General features: G+C 37.6%; 1 protein-coding gene across 1 annotated transcript in view; it reads left to right on the top strand.

Annotated features, from left to right (window-relative positions):
* The window catches only part of LOC308414309 (uncharacterized protein), a gene marked incomplete at its 3' end in the record, with an annotated part of 54,130 nt that extends 45,710 nt beyond the window's left edge, over positions 1-8,420 (top strand). Inside the window, exon 3 of the mRNA XM_080909537.1 lies at positions 8,006-8,420. Coding sequence (XP_080765663.1) covers positions 8,007-8,420 — 414 coding nt within the window. The 5' untranslated portion in view covers position 8,006. The remainder of the gene's footprint in view (positions 1-8,005) is intronic.
* Between the last annotated feature and the right edge of the window lie 14,394 nt (positions 8,421-22,814).

Genomic DNA, 22,814 nt, shown 5'->3' with positions numbered 1-22,814 from the left:
GATAGAGTTTGTGATCTGATAGAGATAGAGATAATGATGAAGATAGAGATAAGGATAGAAACCTAGATAGAGATAGAGTTCAAATAGAGATAGAAATAATGATAGTGATGTAGATGCAGATAGAGATGGTGATAATGATGGAAATTGAGATGAATATAGATATAAAGGTAAAGATTGTAATAGAGATAGAGATAATGATGGAGATGGAAATAGAAATAGACATAGAAATATAGATGGAGATAAAGATAGTGATGTAGATATAGAAATAGATGGAGATAGAGATACTTATCGAGACAGAGGAAGAGATGTAATTTAGATGGACATAGAGATAGAATTGGTGGTAGAGGTATTGATTGTTATGGAGATCTACATTGAGATACAGATAGAGATAGTTCTGGAGATGGAGCTATAGAAATAGATAAAGATAGTGATAGTGCTGGAGATAGAGATAAAGAACGAGACAGAGATGTAGATATAGTTGAATATAGATACAGAGATAGTGATGGAGATAAGGATAGTGATATAAATGGAGATTTTGATTGAGACATGAATGGAGATCAAGATAGTGATAGAGATGGTGATGAAAATGAAGATCCATATGGAAAAAGAGATGGCAAATAAGATGGAGATGTTGATGGAGATAGAGCTAGAGAAAGAGATGGAGATGAAGATTGAGATAGACATGGAGATAGAAATAGAGATGTTGATGAAGATGGACATAGAGATAGAAATGGTGAAAAAGAGAAAGTTAGCCATCAAGGAGTAGATGGAGATGGAGATAGAGATAGTGATGTAGGTAGAGACATAGATAAAAATAGAGATGGAGATTGTGAAGTAGATTTTGATGAAATTAGAAATAGAGGTTGAGATGGAGATGTAGATAGACATGCATACATAGAGATGCATTTTGATATGAGATAAAGATAGAGAAAGGGATAGTGAGAGAGATTCAGATAGTGATAGAGATGGAGTTAGAGATAGAGATTGAGATGGAGATAGTAGTCTATATAGAGAATGGAATGGAGAAAGAGATAGGTGTAGATATAGAGAAGGATTTGGAGTTGGAGATAGATGTAAAAATAGTGATAAAGATAGAGATGGAGATGGGACAGTGGTTGAGATAGAAAAAGAGATCAAAATGAAGATGGAGATAGAGACAGAGATTGTGATAGAGATGGAGATAAAGATAGAGATGGAGACAGAGATAGAGATTAATCCAAGGTAATGATCAACCTAAAGAAAGAGATGAGATGAAAATAGTGATCAAGACAGTGAAAGATGTGCAGATGTAGATGTAGATAGAGACAGAGATGGTGATAGAGGCAGAGATAGTGATGGAGATTGAGATAGAGATGTCAATAGTGATAGAGAAAGTGATAGATATGGAAGTTAAGTTAGAGATGGAGATGTAGACAGATGTAGAGATAGTGCTTGAAATCAATATAGTGGTAGAGATAGTGCTGGAGCTAGAGATATAGAAATATATGAAGATAAAGATTGAGTTGGAGATAGACATAGAGATAGTGATGAAGATAGAGATGGTGATTAAAATGGAGATTTTGATAGAGATAGTGATGGGGATGGAGATAATGATAGAGATGGTGATGAAGATTGAGATGTAGATGGAGAAAGACATGGAGATTGAGATGGAGATATTGATAGAGATAGAGCTATAGAAAGATATGGAGATGAAGATTGAGATAGAGATGTGATAAAGATGGAGATAGAGATAGAAATGGCGGTAAAGATGGAGATAGAGTTAGAAATGGTGGTAAAGGTAGAATTATTGATCTACTAGAAGATGGAGATGGAGATAGAGATAGTGTTATAGATAGAAACATAGATAGAGATAGAGATGGACATGCTGATGTAGATGGAGTTATAATTAGAGACAGAGGTTGAGATCATGATGTAGATAGACATACATAGATAGGGATGAAGTTGGAGATGAGATAGATATGCAGATAGATATAGAGATGGTGATATATATGAAGATAGATGTAGAGAACAAGTTATAGATAGTGATAGAGATAAAGGTAGAGATAAAGATAGAGATGGATATGGAATGGAGATAGAAATAGTGATAGTGATGGAGATGCAGATAAAGATAGCAATGATGATTGAGATTGAGAAGGAAATAGAGATTGAGATGGAGATGGAGATTAAGATGGAGGTTGTGGTCGATATAGAGAAAAAAATGGAGGGGGGAGATGGGTATATAGAAAAGGAGATTGAGATAAAGTTGGATATAGAGGTAGAGATAGTGATAAAGATATAGATGGAGATGGGGATAGTGATTGAGATAGAGAAAAAAGATAGAAATGGAGATGGAGATAGAGACAGAGATAGTGATAAATATGGAGATAAAGATAGAGGTGGAGATAGAAATAGAGATTAAGATAGAGATAGTGATCAACCTAGAGAAAGAGATGGAGATAAAAAAAGTGATAGAGTTAGTAAAAGATATGTTGATGTGGGTGGGGATAGAGATAGAGATGGTGATAAAGGTAGAAATAGTGATGGAGATCGAGATTGAGATGTTGATAGTGATAGAGAAAGTGATAATGATGGAGTTTAAGTTAAAGATGGAATTCAGACAGATGTAGATATAGTGATGCAAATAGAGATATCGATAGTGCTGGAGATAGAGATAAAGAATGACATGGAGATGGAGATGGAGTTGTAGATAGATGTAAAGATAGTAATGAAGATAGGGATAGTGATTGAAATAGACATATTGAAAGAGATAGAGATTGAGATGGACATAGGTATAGAGATTGTGATGAAAATGGAGATGGCAAAAGAGATGGTATTGAAGATGGAGAAAGTATGGAGACAGAGCTAGAGAAATAGATGGAGATGAAAACTGATATAGAGATAGATATGGAAATAGAGATAGAGTTGGTGATGAAGATAGAGATAGAAATGGTGATAAAGATAGACTAATTGATCAAGAAGAAGGAGGAGATGGAGATAGAGATAGTGATGTAGATAAAGACAGAGATAACGACAGAGATGGAGATGGAGATGGTGTTAGAGATAGAGGTTGAGATTGTGAGGTAAATAGACATATATACATAGAGATGGAGTTGGAGATAAGATGGAGATAGGCATAGAAATAATGACAAAGATAAAGATGGAGATAGTGAAAGAGACTGAGATAGAGACATAGATGGTGAGAGAGATAGTGATGAAGATGGAGTTAGAGTTGTAGACAGAGGTATAGAAAGTGATGGAGATAAAGAAGTATAGAGAGATAGAATTTGAGACAGAGATCATAGTAGTGATCGAGATGCAAGTAGAGATATCGATGGTGATAGAAACAGAAATAAAGATGGAGACTGAGATGAAGATTGTGATGTAGATTGGGAAAAAGGTGTAGATGGGGAGAGAGGTAGAGGTACAATGAAGAAAACATGGAGATGGAGAAGAAGATAGAGATAGTGATATAGATAGAGATATAGACAGAGAGAGATGGAGTTGGAGATCAGATGGAGATAGAGATAATGATGGAGATAGAGATAGAAGCAATGATACAAATAGAGATTAAGATAGTGATCAATTTGGAGATGGAGGTAGAGATAAGGAAGGTGAGATAGATGCAGGTAGTGATAAGAATGGTGATTGAGATGTAGATGGATGTGGTGATAGAGGTATAGATAGTGATGGAAATAGAAATGGAGATGAAGATAGAGATAAAATTTTAATGGAAATAAAGATATAGATAAAGATGCTCACAGAGATAAAGTTGGAGTTAGAGGTAGAGATAGTGATAAATATAGAGATAGAGATGAAGAGGGAGATAGAAAGAGATAGCAATGGAGATTGAAATCGAGATGGAGATGGAAATAAAGATAGTTAGGAAGATGGAGATAAACATATAGATGAAGATTGAGATAAAGATAGTGGTCGAGATAGAGAAAAAGATGGAGATAGAAATAGAGATGGAGTTGGAGATAGAGGAAGATATAATGATGGAGATAGAGACAGTGATTGATATAAAGATATTGTTAAAGATAGGGATGCAATGGAGATAGTGATAGAAATGGTGATAGAGATGGTGATAGAGATAAATATGATAGAGATAAAGATAGTGATAAAGGCACACATAGTGATTGAGAAATAGAAATAGAGATGTATATTGTTATAAAGAAATTAATGCAGATACAAAATAGATGGAGATGAAGATAGTGATCAATATAGAGAAAAGATGTCGATGTAGTTGGAGATAATGATGGAGATACTAATTGAGGTAGAGAGATTGATGGAGATTGAGATAGAGATAGAGATGCAGATAGAGATAAAGTGATGGAGATGGAGATTACAATAGAGATGGAGATGAAGATAGATGTAGAGCTAGTGATAAAGATGGAGATAGATATAGAGATGGAAATAGAGATATAATGCTGGAGATGGAGGTAAAGGAAGAGATGGGGATGGAGATAGAGTTGGAGACTTACGTAGAGATAATGATGGAGATAGAGATAGTGATTGAAATGGAGATAAAATAGAGATAGGTTTGGAGATGTATATAGTGATAGAGATGGTGATGGAGATGGAGAAGGAAATAGAGATAGTTGTTATTGAGACAAAGTTAGAGAAAAAGATGGAGATGAAGATTAAGACAGAGATAGAGTTGGAGATAGAGATATAAATAGTGATGGGAATGGTGATGGAGATGGATATAGAGATAGAGATAGTGATTGTGATGGAGTTATAAATATAGATTGAGATGAAGATGGAAATGAAAACAAAGATATAGATATAGTGATAGAGATACGGATTCTGGAGATAGAGATAAAGATGGTGATAATTATGAAACTAGAGTTAGAGATGTAGATGAAGATAAAGATAGTGATGGAGATAGAGATAGCAATACAGATAGAAATATAGGTAGAGAGGATGATAGAGATAGAATTAGCAATGGAGAAGAACATGGACATGGAGATAGAGATAGTGATGCAGATAGAGACAGAGATAAGAGATGGAGATGGTGATGGAGATGGAGTTGGAGATAGCAGTAGAAATAGTTATATAGATAGAGATATAGAGAGAGATAGAGATGGTTTTGGAGATCAGATGGAGATATAGATAGAGGTAATGAGAGATAGAGATAGTGATGGAGATAGAGATATAGATGAAGCTATAGATACTGATGGAGATGTTAATATAGATAGATATGGTAATGGAGATGAAGTTGGAGATAGAGGTAGAGATAGTGATGTAGATAGAGAAGGAGAGAGAGATAGAGATAGAGATGGAAATCGAGATCGAAATAGTAATGGCGATTCAAAGAGAGATAAAGATGGTGATGGAAATAGAGATGCAGCTAGAGATAGAGATGGAGATAGGTATAAAGAGATATTGATGGAGATGGAGTTAAACATAGAGGTAGAGATAGTGATGTAGTTAGAGATGGAGATAGAAGTGTGATAGTGATAGAGATAGAGAAAGAGATGTAGATGGAGATGGAAATGGAGATGGATATGTAGTTTGAGACAGAGGTAGAGATAGTGATTGAGGTAGATATACAGAAAGAGATAGAAATGGAGATGGAGATAGTTATAGAGATAGTTATGGTGATAGAGATAATATAAGATATTGAGATGGAGATTGAGATAGAGATACGGATGGAGAGGAAGAATCATGTAGTGATGGAGTTGGAGGTAGAGATCATAATGGAGGTAGAGATAATGATGGATATGTAGCTGTAGCTGGATCTGGAGATTTTGATAGATATTGTGATGGTAATAGAGATAGAGATGGAAATGGCGATAGAGAGGGTGGTGTAGATAGAAGTAGAGATGGAGACAGAAATAGAGATAGAGATATAGATTGGGATGGATATAGAGATAGAGTTAGTGATAGAGATGGAGATGCAGATTGAGATGGAGATGATGAGACAGATGGATATGAGATAGTGATAAGATAGAGATAAATATAAAAGTAGTGATGTTGGTAGAGGTAGTAGTTTAGATAGAGATTGAGATGGAGATAGAGATATAAAAAGATAGAGATGTAGATAGAAATGGAGATCAATATATAGATAGATAAAGACATGGAGATAAAGATAGAGTTAGTGATATAGATAAAGATAGAGATGAAGATAGAGATAGTTATAGTTATGGAGATAGAAATAGTGATGAAATAGAGATAAAGATGGTGATGGAGATACAGGCAGAGATAGAAAGAGGTAGAGATACAGGTGGAGATGAAGATAGATATAGTTGTGGACATAGAGATAGTGATGAAGATGGAGATATAGATGGAGATAGCAATTTAGATGGAGATAAAAATACAGATGGAGAAAGTGATAGAGATAGAAATTGCAATAGAGATAAAGTTAGTGATGGAGATGGAGAAGGAGATAGAGATAAAGATAGAGATAGAGACAGTGATTGAAATGGAAATGATCCTGAAAATCGAGATGGAAATGGATATGCACATGGAGATAGACATAGTGATGTAGAAAGAGATAGAGTTAGAGATGGAGATGGTGTTTGAGATGGAAATAAAGAGAGACATAGATAAAAATATAGTTATAGAGATAGAGATATAGATAGTGATGGAGATAAAGATGGAGATAGAGATCAAGATGCAGCTAGAGATAGAGGTAGAGATAAAGACAGAGATAGATTGAGATCCAAGACAGCCAGGGCTACACCAAAAAACTGCCTCAAATCAAAACCAAAACCAAACAAACCAAAAAGCTATTTTGTAATGGTCAGGCTAATTCATATTTCCGTCTGTGAAAACTTCTTAACTTTTTCAACTATATTTCTATGTGGCCTTAGCTTTCATGCTTTCTACACTGGTCCTGGGAGGTAGCATAAGCATATTTGAATACAAATCTTTCTGTGTTAGTTTAGTTATTTTTTTTAGTTTTAAAGGGAAACTACTGTCATTCCCAATAAACTCCTCAGTGCACAACCCGTGTTACCACTCCTGTGTCTTGTACCCAAGAAGAGTAGCAAATACTAAAGGTAGAAAATGTGTTCTGAGAGGTTAAAGGTCTAACCAGGAGCCAAATTTACCTCTGTTAAACAATGCTCTCAGCTTTCCCCCCATGTACCAACCCTTGGAGCCTATATGCTATAAAGGCTCCTTTAAATGAATATGTATATAACTATATTTATATTTATAAACATCATATATATATATACATATATGTATTATAAATATACAAATATTGATTGCATCAGTTGAATTAACACTTTGCCTATCCTTCTGTCCCTGGAGATATTGTAACTATGAGCTTCATGGCCTTGAAAGATGGCCTCTGCCTTTGGGTTTCTGTTCTCCTTCACTGTGATATTTAGTGCTCTCCAGAATCTGACTCATGCCATGAAAGATTGGAAGAGATGGGTCAGTGTTGGCCAACCTCAATCTGTGCTCAGTGACCTTCTCCTTGTTCACATTTTGCTCCTTTATGGCATTCCACTTGTCTCAACAAGGGTTAGTCAATGAAGCACAGCCTAAGCTATGGGTCATATAGAACATGCATGATGCCAGGGCATGCCCTCTGAGATAGGACTGAATCCAATCACATTTTGTAGAGCGTGTAAAGTCTTAAAGGAAACCTTAAAGAAGAGGCTATTTGTTTAAAAAAGACACCAGTTCTGACCAATAAGAAATGGCGATCTGCATGCTCCACTTGCTGAAATTCTGTCCTGGTGTTTCTCGTGGCACACATACCCAATACTGAAGGCAAAGCCATGCTCAAATAGATATTCCAAATACAAAGAGTGATGAATCCTTTGCTTTTCAGTGAATTGGTACCATAAACAAAGCAAAACAAACAAAAATTATAACACAACACAACAAAACAAAATGAAAAATAGCTACAGGAAGTAGTTTTAAACTAAAGTTTCGATCCCTGAATCCATAAGAGGCTCTTTTTGTAATGTGTGTCTGGGTGTCCATAGGTGTTCCAGGAGTGTGTACAGCATGAGTTGTTTCCAATAGTCCCTTTGTGTTTCTAATATGATTTTCTTCCCTTCGAAAGGATGGATGCAGAGCAACATCAAGAGAGTTCAAAATCACCTCAAAAGAAAGTGAAGACAGTTGAATTCAATAAAAAGAAACATGTCAGGTTTCTGTTACCCTGCAAAGCTGACTTGAAAAAGAAATCCTCTTCCCCACGAGATGTAGTAGATGCTATGCTCAGATGTGAGTGCCACTGCTGCCAGAAGTGTGTGGGGAACACATCCAGGGTCTCCATGGAAACTGGGACAGAAATAACCTCTCAGTCAACCCCCTGGGAAAAGCTAACACTAGACCTCAGTAACTTAACACTCAACCCTCAGACCACCCAGCCCCATCTTGTACAAGACACCACACCGAAAGGAGAGAACAAAACGCAGTGGCAGCGGAAAAGCAGAAGGATGCTTCAAAATGTTCTCCATGAATGGACAGAATGACTCTGACACTGTCATTTTCACGAGAAGGAAGATCCAAACCTACAGGATCGTGAACATCAACATCTTTTTGGGAGCATGGTCAGGAGGAGTAACTATGTCCAACCTGGTGACACTAATACAGCTGGATCGCGAGTCTAATCTATTCCACAAATGTAGTCATCTTTCCTTAGTAGTTTTGGCATTCTTCCTGAGGCATTCTAGGAAGAGATGCTCCTCAGCACGGACAACCACATAGCGATGCTTCTATACTCCCCATGCTGCTGTCCCCATGGGGCTAGGAAGTGTTTCCCCTTCTCGGGTTTTCGGCTTTTCCTCCCTTACTTGTTGCTAATAAATTGAGAACAACTATGTAGGGTTTTGGATTTGCTCTTTACAAACTGCTTCCATTCCATTTTATTGACTCGCACCAAGAAGGAGTGCTAGGCCTGTTGGAGGGGTGGTGTGTGTGTTGTGTGTGTATGTGTGTGTGTGTGTGTGTGTGTGTGTGTGTATGTGTGTGTGTGTGTGTGTGTGTGTGTGTGTGTGTGATTCTTTTGTTTCAAGACCATTATAGATATAGAAGAATTCTAGCATGTAGAACCCTCTTCATCTAGATAGTTTCCCTTATAGTTTACCTTCAGTGATACAACAATATATCAAAAGTAGGGTACTGGTATAGGTTTAATGTGAGTGTGGAGCTCTCTGTGCCTGTATCCTCTGTGTAAATCCATGCAACCACCACCATAACCAAGTGTCACATGGTGGCTCACATTGCCTTTAACTCCAGTTCCAGGGGATCTGACACCCTCACATAGACATACAGACAGGCAAAACATCAATTCACATTAAAAATAAGAATAATACATCCTATTCTAAAAATACAAAAAGCATTTAAATCTTGAAAACAAGGCAGAAGAAATAGAGAACTCATTTAAAGAAAATGTTCAATCTTTTTATAAACTCCAAGAACAAAATACCTAGGAAATCTAAGAAACTATATCAATAACAAACCTATAGTTAATTATAAAGGAAGGAGAAAAAATCCAGGTCACAAGCACAGAAAATACTAATAAAATCATACAAGAGACTTTCCCCAATCTAAAGAAAGTGAAGTCTATCAAGGAACCGTAAATATGTTTAATTTCAAATAGAGTGGTTCAGATAAGAAATTTCATATGACACATAATAAGTAAAGCATTAAACATATAGAATAAAGAAAGAATACTAAAAAATTCAAGGGAAAAAAATCAAGTATTATACAAAGGCAAACATATTAGAACCACACCCAACTTTTTATTTCTTGCAAATAGATTTGTTTTCTTACATGACATATCTTGAGTATGGTTTTCCCTCCATCTATTCCTTCCACTTCCTCCTTGATTTCCCTTCTTACCCCCTGGATCAGCTCTCTTTTTTTATCTCATTAGAAAGCAGTTTCTAATAGATAACAACACATCATAACAAAATAAAATATATTAACATAAAAACTGCTGAACTACAGTAGAACAGGACAAACAAAAAATAGGAAAAGAACCCAAGAAAAGTACAAGAACAAGAGGCTTACTCATTCACCCACTCAGGAATCTCATAAAATCTTTAAAATTCAAGGAATAATTTATAGTCAGAGGACCTGGGACAGACCACTATAGGCTGCATTAGTCTCAATGAATTTATATAAACTGGTCATGTTGTTTTGGAGGGCCCTGTTTTCCTGGTATCCCTCAGTGGTTCTGGCTCTTATATTCTTCCTGGTTTCTAAATCTACAGTATTCTCTAAGCTCAGAGGAGAGGTATTTTTGTCATTAGGAGTCCTTTTATTGCTACATTTTTTAGAACAATAGAACTTGCTTTTCCCCAGCTCTCTCAAATATGGTTCTTGGTCACCCAAGTAGGGTCAGATGTAGGATTCATATAATGGAGGGGGCCTTCAGTAAAATCAGGGACTGGAAAGTTACTTCTATAAGACTTCTGCCACCATTACTCTAGCATGTCTTGCAGACAGACCACAAAGTGATTGAAGCTGGCTTGATGTTTATGTTATTGATTTGGTACCATACAGAGTTTCTTGCTGTACCAAAGTATCTTGAAAGTAGAGGTGTAGTCTGTGTGTAAGCACCAGCACAATAAGTTGTGTAAGTGCTGTCTGGAGCAATGGGGTCTTACTATCAGTTTGTAGAGAAAAATATCTAGTCTTGGTAACAGTCTGACTTGTTTGGTAATTCTTATGATACCCCTTTAGAAAACAACTCAATTAGATGTAACCAAATCTTGGTTGTCAAAGCTTCATTTGGTAACAGAACATAGCCAATAAGAACTTTGTCTTTCCCCATTATTTGGTGATCTTATTTAGAATGTCTTCAAATGCATAGATATACTAGTAAACTCTCATTATAGTAGCTTTCCATACTACTCTTCAGCTGGCCCTAAATTTTAGTTGACTCTCAGTTTATTCTCTCCCTCATTCCCCTACCCTCACTATCCCCATTTGATCTTATTGTTTTAGCCCTCCCCATACATTCATAACTATCTATTCTACTTCCCTTTACTAATGAGATCTATCTGTACTGCCATGCCCTTAATATATATATAACTAACAGTGGGGCAATGGACTCTGCCACCAGACAAAAGAACTGACAAGTTTGAGGCAAATTTAGAACCCTGATTAATCTCATAATTGAGAATGGCAGCAGTTTGAACCAGCTCCCAAAGAGGTTCCTGTTCTGAAGGACATGATCATGTCACCCAACAAGGAGGACAGTCACAATCAGTAATGAAGGTGCAATATCTGATGTCCTTCCCCATGCAAATAGAGAATTGCTAGCATATCAGATTGAAGATCTCCCCCTATATTCCACCTCTCCCCCAAAATGTTTCTATGGTCCCTGTCCACAAGGAATAAAGTGCACAAGTTATTTCACCAAAGACCCTCTGAGTGTGGCTGCCTATTTAGCTATAACAATCCAGGGAAGAGTTTCTCTCTGGAAGCTTTCATTGTTGGACCCTGATTCCACCTAAGCACAATGTGCATGCTTGCAGAAAATTTCTTTTTGGTGTCTCCAGCCATAGCTCCTAGATTCCCAAAGCACCTCAATACTTATTACCAACTCCGGGGCAGCAGTAGCTGTGGAAGAGGTCTGGCAGCCTGACCGGCTCCAACTTCCCCAAGGAAAGGTCTAAAATTCTGGCTGTTCTGGCGATGCCATAGCACCATGAGATCCTTCATTCCAGCCAGACAGGCTAAGGATCCTTGACTGGCTGCACTCCAGTGTACAGACTGTCACCCAACCTCTGTAGTTCTACAATAACTTTGTTATCACTCATTTAATGGAAAATATCTACATACACTTGAATGCATACTATATTTTCTTTCTGTGTCTGATATCTCATTCAGGGTGATTTTCCTATAGGTCTACCCACTGGCACGAAAACTTCATTTTTCATTCATTTTGACCCCTGTGTAATGCTCTGCTGTGCAAACATACCAAATTTTCTTTATCGATTCTTCTACTGAAGAAAATCTGGGTTGTTTCCAGTTTTTGGCAATTATTAAAAGAGCAACAATGAACATATTTGCGCAAGAATCTCCAAGAAAGCAACTGGTATGAAAAACAGCCATATTGATTTCCACAGTGACTATACAAGTTTGCACAACCACCAACAATGGAGGCGTGTTCTCTTTGATCCATATTCTCAGGAGCAGGATCTGTCTTAGCCATAATGACAGGTGTAAGATGGAGTCTCAAAACAATTTTAATTTTCATTTCACTGATATTTATGGATATTAAATATTTTAGAAAATGATTCTCTCACAATCGTGACCTCAAGCTATATAACAAAGCATTTGTGTTAAAAACTGCATGGTACTGGTACAGAGATAGGAACCTTGATCAATGGAACAGAATAGAAGACCCAGAAATGAACCCTCACATATATGGTCACTTGATTTTTGACAAAGGAGCTGTAAACATTCAATGGAAAAAGTACAGCCTCTTCAACAAATGGTGTTGGTCCAACTGGCACTCAGGATGCAGAAGAATGAAAATAGACCCTTTCTTTTTTTTTAAACGACTTTATTTTACAAAACAAAGATAAATGTACAGATTTTAAACATAATTTGCTTAAAATTATACATTTTTGTCAGTACTGTTTTTTCAGATATTAAAATAATTTTTACATAAAACTATGTGAATATATTTTTTAGTCAGTACTTGATTTTTTCAAGGGCTTGACAGTATGCATTGAAAACCTAATAGTTACAATGAGTGTAAAGTACATGCAAAACAAAACGCAACATGGAGATTGTCAAAGTCTTCTTGTTTTGTAAATATATTTTTTTGTTTTCTTTATTTCCTGGACTTCATACAGTCTGTGAGTTGTTTCTGGGGGAGTGCAAGCCTCTGCGGTTAGCATCCCAATATCAGTGACTGCATATTATGTCTGTTCTTTTGTGACTGGGTAATCTCACTCAGGATGATATACTCTAGATGCAGCCATTTTCTTAAGAATTTGGTTAAGTCATTGTTTCTGGTGGCTGAGTAGTATTCCATTGTGTAAATGTACCACAATTTTTGTATCCATTCATCTTCTGAAGGACATCTGGGTTCTTTCCAGCTTCTGGCTATTATAAATAGAGCCGCTATGAACATTGTGGTGCATGTATCTTTGTTGTGTATTAAAGTGTCTCTGGGGTATATGCCCAGAAGTGGAATAGCTGGGTCTTCAGGTAGTACTATATTCAATTTTCTGAGGTATCGCCAGACGGATTTCCAGAGTGGTTGTATTAGTTTGCAACCCCACCAACAGTGGAGAAGTGTTCCTTTTTCTCCGCAGCCTTGCCAGCATCTGCTGTCATCTGATTTTTGGGTCTTGGCCAATCTGACTGGTGTGAGGTGGTATCTCAGGGTTGTTTTGATTTGCATTTCCCTGATGGCTAAGGATGTCGAGCACTTCCTCAGATGTTTTTCGGCCATTCGGTGTTCCTCAACTGAAAATGATTTGTTTAGCTCTGTGCCCCATTTTTTAATAGGGTTATTTGATTCTCTGGTGTCTAGCTTTTTGAGTTCCTTGTACACCTTGGATATTAGGCCTCTATCTGATGTGGTGTTGATAAAGATCTTTTCCCATTCTGTTGGTTGCCGGTTTGTTTTCTTGTCCTTAGCCTTACAGAAACTTTGCAATCTCATTAAGTCCCATTTGTTAATCTTTGACCTTAGAGCTTGAGCCATTGGTGTTTTGTTCAGGAAAATTTCTCCTGTGTCTATGAGTGGCTAAGATCAAAAACTCAGATGAGAGTAGATGCTAGTTAGGATTCGGAGAAAGAAGAACATTTCTCCACTGTTGGTAGGGTTGTAAACTGGTACAACCAATCTGGAAATGAGTTTGATGGTTTCTCAGAATATTGGACATAGTACTACCTGTAGACCCAGTTATTCCACTTCTGGGCATATGCCCCAGGGACACTACAACATACAATAATGACACATGCACCACAATGTTTATAGCAGCCTATTTATAATAGCCAGATGCTGGAAAGAACCCAGATGTCCTTCAGTAGATGAATGGATACAAAAATTGTGGTATATTTGCACAATGGAGTATTACTCAGCTATCAGAAACAATGACTTTATGAAATTCGTAAGAAATGGATGCATCTAGAGAATATCATCCTGAGTGGGGTAACCCAGTCACAAAAGAACAGACATAATATACAGTCACTGATAATTGGATACAAACCCCAGAAATCTCTGAACACCCCAGAAACAAATCACAGGTCATATGAAGCTCAAGAAAAACAAAGTCAAAATAATTAAAAGCCTCAGTCCTTCTTAGGAAAAAATATATGTATAGCACCCTCTCAGAGTGTTGTATCCCTGGACCTTAAATCATTTTAATCCAAGAGCTAAGATAATAACCTTGTGGCAATTTTTGGTATTCACAGATCATTATGCTTAATATATACTCAAGAAGAAATCTGTTTGCATGTTATGTTCTGTCTTACATGTACTTTATGCTTATAGTAACTAGTGGCATTTCAATGCATGCTATCAAACCTCTAAAAGAATTAAGTTCTGACAAAAGTATTTATATAATTTTATACCAAAATGCCTTTAAAATTCTGTATATGTATCCCTCTTTTAAAAAAAATAAAGTTTTAAGAAAAAAAAAAAAGAAAATGATTCTTAGTAAATAGAGATTTCTCCATTTAGAAATACTTTTTTGGAATTTTAGCCCATTTTTCAATTGGATTATTTTGTTTGTTGATGTCTACCTTCTTAAGTTTTAAATATATTCTAGATATAAGCCAATTGTCAATGTGTGGTCAATGAAAATCTTTTTCTATTCTGTAGGAAACACAAACATCACTTAAAGAGCTACAGGGGAAAAAAACAGATGAAGGAATTTAAAACAGAAATAGAAACAATAAAAAAATCACAAAAGCAGACAACCCTGGAAATAAAAGACCTAGGGAAGAGATCAGCAGTCATAGCCACAAGCATCACTAACAAAATACAAGAGATGGAAGAGAGAATCTCAGGGGCGGAAGATAGCATAGAAAACACTCACACACAGTCAGATGAAGTGCAAAAATAAAAAAAGCTCCTGACAGTCCTGGTCAGATTGTACTGCGAGTAGCCGAGGCACAGAGAGGTATGGGCCGAATACCCAGAAAGCACAGCCCCCAATTGGTTCAGGGGAGTAGGAACTCTGCCTTAGGGTCTCAGTTTTTACCCGGCAGGCCTGTGCATGCAGAACAGGCACTCAGGCCATCTGCTACCAGGAACAGCTATGATCCAGGAACACAGGCCTGGTGAGACTGCGCTGCGAGTATCCAGGGCCCAGAAAGGTCTAGGTAGACCACCAGGAAAACGTTCCACCCCCATTGGTTCAGAGGAGCAGGAACTCTACTGGATGGTCTTGTTTTCCATCCAGTGGTCCCATGCATGCAGAACAGGTGCTCAGGTCACCTGCTACCAGGAGCAGTGGAGATCCAGGGACACAGGACAGGTACACAGTAGAGATAGTGATAAGACCGACAAGACCACGTATAATCACAGACAGCAAGATGGCAAGAGGAAAGCAAAAGAACGTACCCCAGGGAAACCAGGACAACCTGGCAACACCAGAACCCAGGTCTCTCATCACAGCAAACAGTGGAATGCCAAACACTCCAGAAAAAGAAGACTCAAACCAGAAATCCTACCTCAAGATGATGATAGAGATCCTTAAACAAGAACGGAAGGAAAAGAAAGCATAAAGAAATAGAAGATTTTAAAGAGGAAACAAGAAAAACACTCAAAGAAATCAAAGAACTAGAGGAAAACAAAACCAAAGAGATGAAGGAATGAAAGAAGGAATTTAAAACGGAAATGGAAACAATAAAGAAAACACTAAAAGAGACAACCGTGGAGGCAGAAAACCTACAAAAGAAATCAGGAGTCACAGATGCAAGCATCTCCAACAGACTACAAGAGATGGAAGAAAGAATCTTGGGGGCTGAAGACAACATTGAAAAGATAGTCAAAACAGTCAGAGAAGATGCAAAAACCCAAAAGCTCCTAACCCAAAATGTCCAGGTTACAACTTGTTTTACGTGTACTTTATGCTCATTGTAATTAGTAACAATTTAATACATACTATCAAACCTTTAAAAAAAATCAAGTACTGACAAAAATGTATTCTCATACTTTTATGCACAAATGCTTAGAATCTGTACATTTATCTTTGTTTTTTAAAATAAATTTGTTCAACTTAAAAAAAATAAAGCTCCTAACCCAAAACAACCAGGAAATCCAAGAAACAATGAGAAAGCCAAACCTAAGGATTATAGGTGTTGAAAAGAGCAAAGACTCCCAACTAAAAGGCCCACTAAATATCTTCAACAAAATCACAGAAGAAAACGTCCAAAGCCTAAAATAAAGGCATGACCATGAACATAAAAGAAGCCTAAAGAACTCCAAATAGATTGGACCAGAAACGAAACTTTACTCGATCCATAATAATCAAGACACAAAATGTTCAAAATAAAGTAAGAATACTAAAAGCAATAAGGGAATAAGTACAAGTGACATACAAAATTAGATTCATCAGAATCATCCCAGATTATCAATAGAGAGTATGAAAGCTAGAAGATCATCAGAGATTTCATACATACACTAAGAGAACACAAATGTAATTCCAGGTTATTGTATCCATCCAAACTCTCAATTACCATAGAAATAGAAACCAAGATATCCCAGAACAAAACCAAATTTATGTAATATCTCTATACAAACCCAGCCCTACAAAAAAGAATAGATGAACAGCTCCAGTGCAGGAAGGGAAACTACACCTTAGGAATGGCAAGAAAATATCCTTCCAAGAAAACCAAAAGAAGAACAGCACACAAACACAATTCTATCTCTAACAACAAAAATACCAGGATACATCAATCTGTCATGCGCCCCACTTCCAGTCAGCAGGAATAGGCGTGCAACAACAGGATTCTTTTTCGAACAACCTTTATTGTACAACACTCTTGATCAGGGGACCCCCGTGGAAGAAAAATGTACTGCTTATATATGCCCAGGAGACTCGTGTTTCTACCTGATTGGTGCGCTCTCCAGTAACTCATTAGCATGCCCCGAGAGCAGGCTGTGGCACATGCATACTATGTCTCTTGGGCTCTGTTTGCTGAGTCATCGGTGGGAAGCTGGCGCCATGTTTGGGTGCGGCACAAATGGCTCTCAACATCAACCATTATTACTTAATATTTCTTAACATCAATGGACTCAATCCCGTAATAAAAAGATATTGACTATCAGACTGGTTAAATCAGAATCTTTTTGATGCTTACATAAAACTCATTTTAGACCCTTTTTTTTTTTGATTAAATCAACAAGATTGACAAACTCTTAGCCAGAATAACTAGAGGGCATGGAGTGAGTATCTAAATTAATAAAATCAGAAATGAAAGGGTAGAGAACAACAGAAACTTAGGAAATTCAAGAAATCATCAGATCATACTACAAAAATTTATACTCACAAATATTGGAAAATCTAGACGAAATTGACAACTTTCTAGACAGATAACAGGTATAAAGTTAAATCATGATCAGATAAACCTTCTAAATAGTCCCATCACACCTAAAAAATGAGAAGCAGTTGTCAAAAGCCTCTCATCCAAATAAACCCAGGACCAGATGCATTCATTGTGTATCAGACTTTCACAAATGACCTAATACTAAGACTCTCCAACCTATTCCACAAAATAGAAACAAAAGGAACACAATCCAACTAATTCTTCAAAGCCATAATTATGCTCATACATAAACCAGGCATAAAAGCTACAAAGAAAGAGTACTTTTGAACAATTTACCTCATGAATATCAACCCAAAAGCATTCAATAAAATTCTTGCAAACTGAATCCAAAAATACATCAGAACAATCATTACCATGATTAAGTAGGCTTCATCCTAGAGATGCAGGGATGATTCAATATATGACAATCCATCAATATAATCAACTGTATAAACAAATTCAAAAAATTAATCATATGATCATCTTGATAGACTGTGAGAAATCATTTGACAAAATTCAACACTCCTTCATGTTAAAAGACTTGGAAAGTTCAGGAATGTAAGGCCCATAACCAAACTTAGCAAAAAAAAAAAAAAAAAAAAAAAAAAAAAGCAATCCAGTATCCAACATCAAATTAAATGGTGAGAAACTTGAAGCAATACCACTAAAATCAGGGAGTAGACAAGGCTGCCTACTGTTCCCCTACCGATTCAATATAGTACTGAAGTCTTGGCCAAAGCAATTATACAACAAAAGGAAGTCAAAGGGATACAAAAGGGAAAGGATTAAGTGATAATAACACTATTTCAGAAATTAATAATGGTATACTTAATTTACTGCAAAAATTCCACCAGAGAATGTTTGCAGCTGATAAACAACTCTAGAAAACTGGCTGGATATAAAATTAACTCAAAGAAATCAGTGTCCTTCCTCTACTCAAAGGATAAACATACTGGGAAAGAAATTAGGGAAAGAACACCCTTCACAATAGTTTCAAACAATATAAAATACTTTGGTTTGACCCTAACTACGCAAGTGAAAGATCTGTATGACAAGAACTTCAAGTCTCTGAATAAGGAAATTTTAGAAGATCTCAGATGGTGGAAGAGCTCCTATCCACATGGATTGGAAATATTAACACTGTAAAAATGTCAGTCTTGCTTAAGGCAATCTACCAATTCAATGGAATCCCCATCAAAATTTCATCTCAATTCTTCATAGAGTTAGAAAGAGCAATTTGCAAATTCATCTGGAATAACAAAAAAAAAAATCTAGGATAGCGAAAACTATTTTCAACAATAAAAAAGCTTACAGGGAAAATGCCACCCCTAACCTGAAGCTATATTAAAGATCAATAGTGATAAAAACCGCATGGTATTGGCACAGAAACAGGCAGGTCGTTCAATGGAACAGAATTGAAAACCTGGAAATGTACCCACACACCTATGGTCACTTGATCTTTGACAAAGGAGCTAAAAACATTCAATGGAAAAAGGACAGCCTCTTCAACAAATGGTGTTGGTTCAAATTCCAGTCAGCATGCAGAAGAATGCAAATGATCCATACTTATCTCCTTGTACAAAGCTCAAGTTCAAGTAGATCAAAGATCTCCACATAAAACCAGGTACACTGAAACTAATAGAACAGAAAGTGGGGAAGAGCTTAGAACACATAGGCACTGGGAAAATTTTCCTGAACAGAACACCAGTGGCTTATTCGCTAAGATCAAGTATTGACAAATGGGACCTCATGAAATAGCAAAGTTTCTGTAAGGCTAAGGACACTGTCAAAAAGTCAAAATTGCAACCAACTGATTTGGAAAGGTTTTTTACTTATCCTGCATCTGACAGTGGAGTAATATCTAATGTATACAAAGAAGTAAAGATGTTAGACGTCAGACTCAAATAATTCTATTAAAAATAGGGTACAGAACTAAATGAAGAATTTTCAACTGTGGAACACCCAGTGGCTGAGAAACACCTAAAGAAATGCTGCACATCTCTAGTCATCAAAACAACTGTGAGATTTCACCTCACACAAGTTAGAATGGCAAAAATAAAAAATTCACCCAACAGCAGATGCTGGCAAGGATGTGGAGAAGGAGGTACACTCCTCCATTGTTGGTGTAGTACAAGCTGGTACAACTATTCTGATAATACGTCTGGTGGTTCCTCATAAAATTGGACATAGTATTAGCTGAAGACTCAGCTATTCCACTCCTGGGTATATACCCACAAGATACTCCAACATATAACAAAGACACATGTTGGGAGCTGGTTTGTGCCACACCCAAAGATAGCGCCGGCTTCTCGCCGATGACTCAGCAAACAGAGCTGTTGCCTGGCCCAAGAGACATAGAGCTCATATATCACAGAAGTCACAACCCGCTCTCGGGGCATGCTAATGAGCTACTGGAAGACGCACCAATCTGGTAGCAACACAAGTTTCCTGGGCATATATAAGCAGTGCATTTTTCTTCCACGTGTGCCCCTTGCTCGGAGTGTTATACAATAAAGGTTGTTCGCAGAAGAATCCTGTTGTTGCACACCTTTTCCTGTTGGCGGGAAGTGGGGCACACGATAGACACATACTCCACCATGTTTATAGAATCTTTATTTATAATAGTCAGAAGTTGGGAATAACCCTGATGCCCTTCAACAATGGAATGGATATAGAAATTGTGGAACATTTACACAATGGAATACTACTCAGCTGTAGAGAGTGCCATCTTGGGACTGCCGCCACCCTGCTCTCCATACTCAGCTAGTAGAAACAATGACTTTATGAAATCCCCAAGCAAATGGATAAAACTGCGAGGTAACCCAGCCAGTAAGAACACACTTGGTATGTACTCACTGATAAACAGATACTAGCCCCCCCCCAATCCCAGATGCCCATAAAACTATTCACAGACTGTATGAGCTTAAATGAAGGAAGACCAGAATGTGGTTGCCTCAGTACATTTTGGAAGAGAGAACAAAATATGCATGGGAGGAAACGCAAAGATAAATAGGAGAGCATGTATTAAAATAAAGATTATTCATAGATAACCGTCCTTTGGGGTCCTCCCCATATGCAACCACCAAAACCAACTAATATTGCTGATGCAAAGAATTGCTTACAGGCAGGAACCAGATATGGATGCCTCTTCAGAAGCTCTGCCAGGATCACATAGATATAGTTGAGGATTCTTGCACCTAACCATCAGATTTTACATTTACACGGGGACCCAAATGAAAAAGCTAGAGGAAAAGCTGAAAGAGCTGAAAGGGTTTTGCACCCTCATGGGAAAAACAACATTATCAACCAATCAAACTCTCCAGCATTCTTATGGACTAAATGTACAACAATTGAGCACACATGCAGAGACCCATGGCTCCAGTTGCATATGTAGCAGAGGATGGCAGTGTCTGGAATCAATGGGAGAAGTGGTCTTTAGTCCAGTGAAGGCTCATTTTCCCAGTGTAGGGGAATCTGAAGGAATCGCGAGAGAGGGCGATTGGGAGAGGGAAAACTTTCATTGAAGCAAGTGGAGGGGGATAAGGGTATAACATTTATAATGTAAATATAGAGAATATACAATAAAATAATTTTAAAAAATGGTATGGGATGTTCCAGGGTCAGAACAGTCTCTGGGGAAGGAGCACCACCCAGTCAGCACCAGTCTCCTAAGTCTATTTAGTGAAGATTTCATTTAGGGTTATCTTCATTCTCCCTACTAGACCTGAGCTATTGGGATGGTATGTTCAATGGAGCTTCCAGTTGGTTCCAATATCTTTGCCAATTCCTGACTTTCCTTAAGAAGAAAGACAGGACTGTTTGTTGTCTGATCCAATTAACTTGGGCACTTTTAACCTTGGAGAAATTTCTTCTAATATCTTTTTGGCTATGGTGGTAGCCAAAAACCAGGAGGGGAAAGCCTCAACCTATCCAGAGAAATTATCTACAAACACTTTGTATTTGTAACCATATTTTCCTGACTTAACTTCTTTGAAATTGGCCTTCCAATATAACCCAGGTCATTCTCCCCTAGGTCTCTTGCCCTGTTTGTTCTTCTGGCATAAGCATTTACTTGCTGACATACCTTATCCTGTTCTACTGTCTCTTTGGCTTAAAACCTAAGGTCCATTAGATATATATTATTTTTCTGAACTGCTTATGTGACCTTCTTATTGTCTAAATGGGTCCATTTGTGCATTTGGCTATGTGATTCTGTTGCTTGCTCTCTGGGAAGTATATCTCACCTTATGTTGGCCATTGTGCTTCCTTCTCCAGGTAACAGTTTGTAGGGTACCTAGTAATTTGGGCCTTTTCTTCTGCTGTATATTCTAAGTGAAGCCATCCCTTAGTCCAATTTAATTTCCCAGTGGGTGTCCCTTGCAGGCCCATAATCAGGATAGACTCCTGCATAGCCACTTGGTCTGCCTGGATATTGCCTTGGGCCACTGAGTCTGCTCCCTTCTGATGTCCTGGACATTGAATAATACTCCCAGTTTCCAGCTTCATCAGGGCATCCATGAGATCCAAGTTTTCTTGATTTTTAAACGTTTTCCTTCTGATGTGAGAAGTCCTCTTGTTAGAAAGCCCCATGGGCATGAGCTGTGGCAAAGGCATTCTTGCTTTCCATGTAGACGTTAATTTTCTTGCCATGTTCCATGTCTTTGGTGAGGGAAATTGCTCTTTTTTGTGCATATGTGCCAGGGATAGAGCTTCAGCCCTGATGACATTTGTGCCATATACCATGGCAACGCCCGCTCATCTGACTTTCATGGAGAAAACTGTTCCTGTCTATAAAGCAGGTAGCCTCAGCTCCCTGCAGTGGTTGGTCTGAGAGGACATTTCTCCACCAATGGGATTTTGCAAATATTTCTTGACACTCATGCTGTGGTGGCTGGAAGTCTGAATCCAGAAGTAAGGTGGCCAGATAGAGCCCAACCAGTGGATGTCAGCTGACTGGTGGTTCAATCCTCTGGATCTTTCCATACAAAGGCCAGACATTCTTGACTTTGTGGTGCCAAGGTCACAAAGAAGAAAGCATCTTTTAAGTGTAAGAAATGTACCAAATACTGTGTACCTAATTCTGGAAGGTGGCAAAAAACTCAGCAGAGTGTAGGGGTTAGGCACAGTACGGTGAATATAAGTCAATTTACCATGGTTAACTTTTCCCAAGTCATGGACGGGGCAATAATTGTTAGTGCCCAGATTCTTCTTCTTCTTCTTCTTCTTCTTCTTCTTCTTCTTCTTCTTCTTCTTCTTCTTCTTCTTCTTCTTCTTCTTCTTCTTCTTCTTCTTCTTCTTCTTTGTCAAATGTTTTATTGAGTGTAGACATCTGGAGTACTGTAAAACATGCATCTTTA

The sequence above is a fragment of the Micromys minutus genome (genome assembly GCF_963924665.1).
Source record: "Micromys minutus genome assembly, chromosome: X".
In the NCBI taxonomy this organism is placed as follows: Eukaryota; Metazoa; Chordata; class Mammalia; order Rodentia; family Muridae; genus Micromys; species Micromys minutus.
The sequence above is the reverse complement of the archived record's forward strand: the minus strand, read 5'-3'. Positions and strand labels throughout refer to the sequence as shown.